The following is an 8,187-nucleotide window of genomic DNA, read 5'->3' on the forward strand; positions in this document are numbered from 1 at the left end:
ATCACCTCTGGAATTATTAAGCAAAACAAAAGGAATACATGATTAATGTATGAGAAAGCGAAAGCAGATGAACACAAAGTGAATTCAGAGCTTCTACACTACACAAGTTTTCACAACCAAGAGTGAAGCCTGGAGAATCTCAGAGAAAGCCCGAACACAACAGTCAAGTAATAAAGAAATGCAAGGTCAAAGAGAAAAGTTTTAGCAGATAAGTTTCCAAGAGAAACAAATTTAATATCGTTCATTCTGTTGAATCCATTAGTGTAGGCAAGCAACAAGTAAGAAAAAGGTCAGGCAAAGTTCTCTTATTTTTCTACAGCAAGTCAGCAACAATATTCTATGTCTACATTCTACAATACTATTATGTCAATCAACAATAAGATGGGACAACAACCTTCCATCTCCGCTGTAGTCATTGGTCGAGAAACAATTGACTCAACAATGTCTTCGTGTTCTAAAGTATCAACCTTCGCTTCCTCCTCATACACAATGTGTGGATACCTCTCGTTCTTCATAAAGTTTTGGCGCTGCATCAAAAGAAATAATGTATCCATGAAAGCATTACAGATTTAAAATTTAAAGTAACAACTCATTGTTTACCTTTGGTAACTCAGGCTGACTACGTATCGACGATGTCTTCCATCCAACAGCGACTAAAATGAGTTAAGCGTCAACAAAAATATAAATCTCACTATTCCGGAAAAAAGAATCACTTCTCAGGACACATTTTCCAAAAAGGATACAGTCAAAACAGACATTTGAGTAAGCAACACGGCGGTTAAAACATTGCAACGCAGACCTGAAAATAAATTAAAAATAAATAATGAAACAAGTCTCCCGAGCAAAATGATTGGGAATAAAGATTCATGAGTCATAAAGACCCACATGAATTGGAGGTCTTCATTATCATAGACCATTTGAAGGAGAAGAGGAGGTTTTCCGTCATCATGATCTTTGAGGAAGAGTTGTTTCCCTGTTCTCCCAGCGATCCATGAAATGCGACATGCCACCTTTTCTAATGCTGCAGAACCACGAAGAATTGGCATCTGCATACACTATACATTGTCATTCTCAGTAAATCAAACATGCAAGTATCATGTAATTGGCAAGTTCACACAGGAGCAGCGTAAGTTATCCAATCCACAGACTTTAACTCACAAAAAGGAATCCAATCTACAGTAATGTAATGGGAGAATAAACATCTATCTTAGCAGAGGTAAAATGTGAAATTTTCTAACAAAGAAAGATAAACATCTTAGTATTCAATATAAATAAATACAGTAACTATGAAAAGAATGAATGTCACCATATTCACCTTAGATAATGAAAGAAAACAAGGACATAAAGTCCATCAAGATGTTGGAGTACTGATGAATTAATCAACTGGCTGAAAAAACACTGCATGATGCTAGGTAATTAATTCTGCAGTTTCGTTCTATTGTTATATTAATGAGTATCCATACACGTGTAACATGTCAATGAATTGTGCATGATCTAGGTTACTCGGACACGGTCGCATTTTGGATGATGTGTCCATGTCCAACAAGTGTTGGACATGGATTCTCCGCAGACACGCCATAGACACGTGTGGTTCAGAGCAAAACCTAATTTCCCTATTACTAACACCCTAAACTAGTTTATTTGGTAATATTGGGTTCAAAACCAATCAGTTTTTGGACCCGAAAATTGAAACTCATTACTTAAATTTTTAAAAAATACCCATCGTATTATCCCATGCAATATGTGTGTGCGCGTTACCCGAACACTTCATCTAGGCTCTCATATCAGTGTTCGTATCTGCGTATGTGTCCAACACTCCTTTGGACACTTATTGAATATATACAGACATCTTCTATACTCAATTACATAACAATGCTTTAGTTCCAAATACTTGTGGCACTTGAATGTATATCGCACATTTCACGTCAAATTCTGCTACCCATTGAACTCGGGGCACATTCGTTTAGCACATACCTAGTTCATAAGTATGACTATAAAGGGTTGTTTGGGTATCTAGTTCAATAACGATCAGTTTTTCAATTTATAATCTACTCGATAAAAGAAATATAAAAATGGTATAAAGATTTTAGTTCTCATAACATTGGAACGAAAAACAATATTGGTCTCATGTAGATTATTAGTTTTAATATGTATGTATACAGCCATGTCCTCATATCCTAACTTCTAGCAATTTTTGTCGTGTCCCGTATCCAAACCGTGTTCGTGTCCATGTCTGCCCTCGTATCCGTGTAACACACACACACATAGATTATTAGTTTTAATATGTATGTATACAGCCATGTCCTCATATCCGTGTAACACACACACACACATAGATTATTAGTTTTAATATGTATGTATACAGCCATGTCTGCTCTCGTATCCGTGTAACACACACACACACACACACACACACACACACACACACATGCCCTCGTATCCGTGTAACACACACACACATAGATTATTAGTTTTAATATGTATGTATACAGCCATGTCCTCATATCCGTGTAACACACACACACACATAGATTATTAGTTTTAATATGTATGTATACAGCCATGTCCTCATATCCGTGTAACACACACACACACATAGATTATTAGTTTTAATATGTATGTATACAGCCATGTCCTCATATCCTAACTTCTAGCAATTTTTGTCGTGTCCCGTATCCAAACCGTGTTCGTGTCCATGTCTGCCCTCGTATCCGTGTAACACACACACACATAGATTATTAGTTTTAATATGTATGTATACAGCCATGTCCTCATATCCGTGTAACACACACACACACATAGATTATTAGTTTTAATATGTATGTATACAGCCATGTCTGCTCTCGTATCCGTGTAACACACACACACACACACACACACACACACACACACACATGCCCTCGTATCCGTGTAACACACACACACATAGATTATTAGTTTTAATATGTATGTATACAGCCATGTCCTCATATCCGTGTAACACACACACACACATAGATTATATATCCGTGTCCCGTATCCTACATTTTACAAGTTTGTCATGTCTCATGCTAGTAACTGTGTCTGTGTCCATGTCCGCATCTGTATCGGTGCCACCTAGTACATAATAGTCTAATGAAAAGTGGAATCAGAAGATCATTCTCAAAAGAATAAAGAAGGAAAAGCCAACCAAAATACATAAATGCCAATCAGTGAAAATAAATGATGTAGAAAGCACACCTACTATATTAAAGTCCAATGATTTTCTTTTTATTGAAGAAGAATTTTAGTGCTTTACATGAACATTTTCCAGTATTGAACATGTATTCTCATGACTCATGAGTGGTGTGTGTTCATGTTTGCGAATGCATGTGTACTTGTATCTGTATTTATTAATATAACTGAGAAAAGTTGAAAAGCCTGAGAACACAGTTAGTATAGTAAACTAACATCACAGTCACAAACAACAATACATAGGATTACCAAATTAAGAGAATGTACAGATTAAAATAAATTTTGATTGCATAAAATTGTTTAAATATTGAAAAAGCAGGTGAAAAAAATGAGGGCACATGATGGTAAGCTTATGTCCATATTGAGATACTCTGTATATTGACTAATTTATTCAACAAGTCAATGATAAGGAAGATGAAGATGTAGAACTCAATTGGACAAAGAAAAAGATTAAAAAACAATTATCTTCCTGCATCTTTTTACTAACAACTTTCTCTGAATTTCCAGAAGGAGCTAAGAAAAATATTCCTACCAACTCCCAAGAAAAGGAAAGGAAACATAATAGACTAGATTGATTTACACAATAGGCAGCTGTTTCATTGTGTTAATTCACTTTTTAGCTTTGTAATGCCACTGTATCATCAAAACAGAAGTAACCATGAGCTAAAAAAGTTTAATCTCGAATCCCTAGTGAGCAACATCCAAAGCAATCACTTGCGAAAAGGAGAAGTAAAAAGGAAATATGTAGGCCTAGAAAACGTTTCAAGAAGATACAAGATGCTTTTCTAGAAGAACTCAAAGAACTTGAATTTTTAAAGATGAAACAGTCATCTGATTAAGACAAGTAAATAAGAAAATATCAGTAACAGGAAGCCAAATAAAGATATTTTAATGCAGAAGACACATGCAATTGCAGATTCATGAGTGTGTGGAAGTAGCTTTCACACGTTATTTAGATGCAATTATTAGTAGAGTTTGTTGCACCTGCAGTCATTTGAAAAGGACAAGGTCCAAGATAAAGAAACAAGATAAGTGGCATGTAGAAACGGCATATATGAAGACAAATGGTTTGGCACTGACCTGCTTGTGAAACCTTGAGCCAAGGTGAGGTGTTGCAAAGGTTATAAAATTAACAGGCTCAAGCCCTGCTATTTTGCCTTTCAGTTTGTATTCTAAACAGTGAATTCCAGAATTACAAGTCTTACAATCTCCACTTTCTTCAGGAAAACTCCTTTCATCATTTTGTGTGTACAGTCTAGCAATTGCATATCTTGCTACCACGCCACCTAGTGAATGACTTAGAAAAGAGATCTTCCGAAGCTCTGGCCTATGTGCAACAACTGATACCACCTGTATTCACACCCACCAATCTCTCTCATTTGTAAAAGTTCAGTTACAGAAAGCAACAATAATGAGAAACAGCAATTTTCTTACAGCGCTAAATCAAATCAAAAACTCATGTACAAAGGGTATAATATTGTAGGTTTGTACTTTGTAACATAAGTCATAATTGAATATAATTCTACAGAGATAGCTAGAAGGAATCAGAAACACTTGGATTTTAGATGAGGAATATTATCCACCTCTTTTGCAAGTCTCTCTCCCATTACATCAACACCATCGAAGGTCAAGCTTGAATAATTAGATTCACTGCCTGCAAAGTACACCAAGAGCATTTTAAGAAACAAACAGAAAATAATTGGATATATTGCTCAAAATTATCCCAAACGACAGATTCACCTTCTCTTGTTTCCTAAATCAACATGAACTATATAGTAAGTCTTGTGAATCCTCAAATCCTCCCTTCACCATTCAAATTAGGATGATCGTGTTACCATCTTGATTTTAGGTTACGGTAGGTAATGCATCCAATTTTAACTGTAAAATGTGCTATCTTGATTAGAAGCTCGGGAAATTATCTTTCTTCTTTACATAATTATATTAGTGTGGCCATAATCCCTTCCTTCATAGTTCATATTTCGTACCTATTATTTTAAGATTTAGTTTGAAAGACGATTTGAAATTTTACACACAATCTTCCTACGGATAGCTCATGAAACCTACTCGACTAGTATTATTCAAAGGCATCAGAACGTGGTTCACAGAATAGTATATCAGCTAAGTTGCATAGACAATGATGATCTCCAAATCAGGTTCCTGCAATTCTCAAAAATGTCTATCTGATTTGTAGTTAATTGGCCGTACAGGGTCACCTGCCCACTTATTTGGGTGGGCCGTACTGGGTCATCCGCCCACTTATTTGGTGCTGCATATATCAAAAAAGGTATAATCCATCTTATCCCAAATAATAACATATATTTCAAGGCAAATACAGCTTGACCATAGTGCATACACATCTGTCAATAGCGTGAATTAACGTCAACTCAATTAAAAGTTAGCTTCTCTTAATCACAGAGAGCCTTTGACTAATCTTTAATGCTTGTAACAAGCATTCCTTAATTGTTTGTAAATCGTGACAAGCATTTAAGAAATTACATTGTCACAGATGATTGACCGAAAAATGGAATCATCAGATAAGTATATAAAACAGTCATTAAGAAACTTCTTATTTCCAATCTCGAAAAAATGTTTTTACTCTCAAATGCATATCACAAAAGTAAAAGATAGAAGAACTCACAGTGGACAACAATATCTTCGGGGTACTTTTTCACAAATTGCTTTGCAGCAAATCTCCAATTTGCAGCACTGCAAGTAATGCATAAACAAAATCAGAACCTAGAGAGATTATATGCTTTATAGCTCTAGCAATACCAATGCCCAAATTTTACCACAAAGTTACAAACAAAAACTAAGAATTTTGAATCCAGCTGCCATTAATAGTAAGTTGTAGGAAGGGCTAAATTACCTAATTGATATTAAAAATAGCACCTAATAACTAGATTGGTATTAAAAGTAATTCTGGCGACGATAAGGTATTTTAAACTTGCACGACGAGACAAATAGGTTCAAAATTAAATGTTCCGGCCATTTCCTGCGACCACTCAGCAACCTACCACGTATGCTTAGGGGACATATTTATGAAGATGTGGCAACTGTAGTTAATTTCAATGAACCATTAGAAGGAGGAATTTTGAAATTAGAGTAAAAGAAAATATTTTTTTCTTAATTTGTGACTTTTTATATATTTGTGTTCTTAATTTTGGACTTTTTCTCCTTCTTCCTTCAAATTGGGGGTTCTTCATTACTTGAGCTCAAAGAATCCATGTTCTCTGGCAATGGAGAACACCGATTTAATAGAAGAAGGAGAAGAAGCCCCTAAAAAATTAAAAACTTCCTCTTTTCTTTTACACTAATTTGAAAATAATCCCCTAATGGTTTGAATTAGGCTAACTACAGCTGCCACATCATCGCAAATACACCTCATAAGCACCTCATGTCAGATTACGTGACTGGTCGACGGAAAATTTGGCCGGAAAATTTATTTTTAGGTCAATTTGTCACGTCGTGCAAGTTTAAGTACCTTATCGTCGCCGGAATTACTTTTAATACAAATCTGGTTATTAGCCGGAATTACTTTTAATACAAATCTGGTTATTAGATGCTATTTTAATATCAATCTGATAATTTAGCCCTGTAGAAAGAAGCCAACAGATATGCCAATGAAACTTCTACAATTTGCACCAATATGACATCAACACTGAAAAGTCTGTTATAAAAGCTTTGATGTTGACTTGGTGGGCAGTAAACATTCTTTTATGGCAATGCATGTGTCTATGCTCATGTTCTACATTTGAAATAGATGAGTAAGAGAGTTAAATAGAATCACATTCTCAAAACTCTGCAACAATATCAACACCTTCCAAGAATTAGTCTTCAAAGAAATCTGAGTTTTGTTTACTTACGACCTAGACCATACCCATGTTCAAGCATCCTTGTATAAATACAAGAAACCTACATTTTGCAAGGACTGCCAACATAAGAAAGATCTTCGGGGTGCCAGTAAATGGGGCCTACCAAATAAGTGGGCGGGTGACCCAGTACGGCACAATTGTGGGGGTCAGCTTCTAACCCTATATAAATATAAGCTTCACATTAGATGAAGTTGTGAGACAGAGAGAAATGTGGAACACCTGAGCCGTCATCTACTCCATTCGAATACATGTTAACGCGGTAGTTGTGTGGTGACATGCGGGGGCTTCTCACCATATCAACGGTGTGGTCACCTTCCAGTCGTTGTTTGAAGATCAAGAACAGATGTGTGGCAATCTTTCCATAAATCCAGAACATGTAATCTCCAAATGAGAGTTTTCTATATGAGCATGCTTAGTCTACAGAACTAAAGAGAGAATATTTGCGTAACAAACATCCAAAGAAGTAATATTTTATCACACACCTACATTTTAGTCTCATGCAGTACCAAAGTAACAAATAATTACATGAACTTCCCAATTGAGCAATGCTGCAGCCACCATGTTTAGTCTCAATTTAGTGATCGTACTTGAAATTTATGCATACTGGCTCAAAAGAATTGATACAGATCATGTCATGGTAATATTAGAGAGTATTATTCATGAAGATTACAGTATTCACGTATAAGCCAATTTTTCCTTGAACTAACAAACCATTTTGAATACTATCAGGATACATAATTCATCACTGCAGAAAATTATAAACTACTTTACAACCATTATAAAAGCCTAAGCAAGAAAATTGCTTTAACCATTACAATTACCTATAATCTACTTCATATATTGCACCCAATTTCAACTTTTGCATAAAACCATAAAAAGTAATTCATGCGGATGAGGCCATTGACGGTGAGGACCACAGGAGGAGACCCACTGGGCCCCACCTGAATCTGCAATCTCCTATTCCTAATTCTACGAGCTGATCCAATCCATCCTCAGAAAATTTAATGCTGGGAAATGAAAAAGCAAAATGACAAAAAAAAATCCAAACTTTACAAAAAGGAGAGGCGAAACCTTCCGATGAGGCCATTGACGGTGACCACGA

General features: G+C 35.7%; 1 protein-coding gene across 1 annotated transcript in view; it reads right to left on the bottom strand.

Moving 5' to 3' along the window:
* Positions 1-8,181, bottom strand: part of LOC109834340 (putative lipase YOR059C) — a 19,012-nt gene extending 10,831 nt beyond the window's left edge. The window contains exons 1-8 of the mRNA XM_020402351.1: positions 8,157-8,181; positions 5,852-5,919; positions 4,797-4,867; positions 4,294-4,563; positions 886-1,046; positions 744-799; positions 601-653; positions 395-527 (exon numbers count right to left, since the gene is read on the bottom strand). Coding sequence (XP_020257940.1) covers positions 395-527; positions 601-653; positions 744-799; positions 886-1,046; positions 4,294-4,563; positions 4,797-4,820 — 697 coding nt within the window. The 5' untranslated portion in view covers positions 4,821-4,867; positions 5,852-5,919; positions 8,157-8,181. The remainder of the gene's footprint in view (positions 1-394; positions 528-600; positions 654-743; positions 800-885; positions 1,047-4,293; positions 4,564-4,796; positions 4,868-5,851; positions 5,920-8,156) is intronic.

The sequence above is a fragment of the Asparagus officinalis genome, chromosome 3, assembly GCF_001876935.1.
Source record: "Asparagus officinalis chromosome 3, Aspof.V1, whole genome shotgun sequence".
Lineage (NCBI taxonomy): Eukaryota > Viridiplantae > Streptophyta > Magnoliopsida > Asparagales > Asparagaceae > Asparagus > Asparagus officinalis.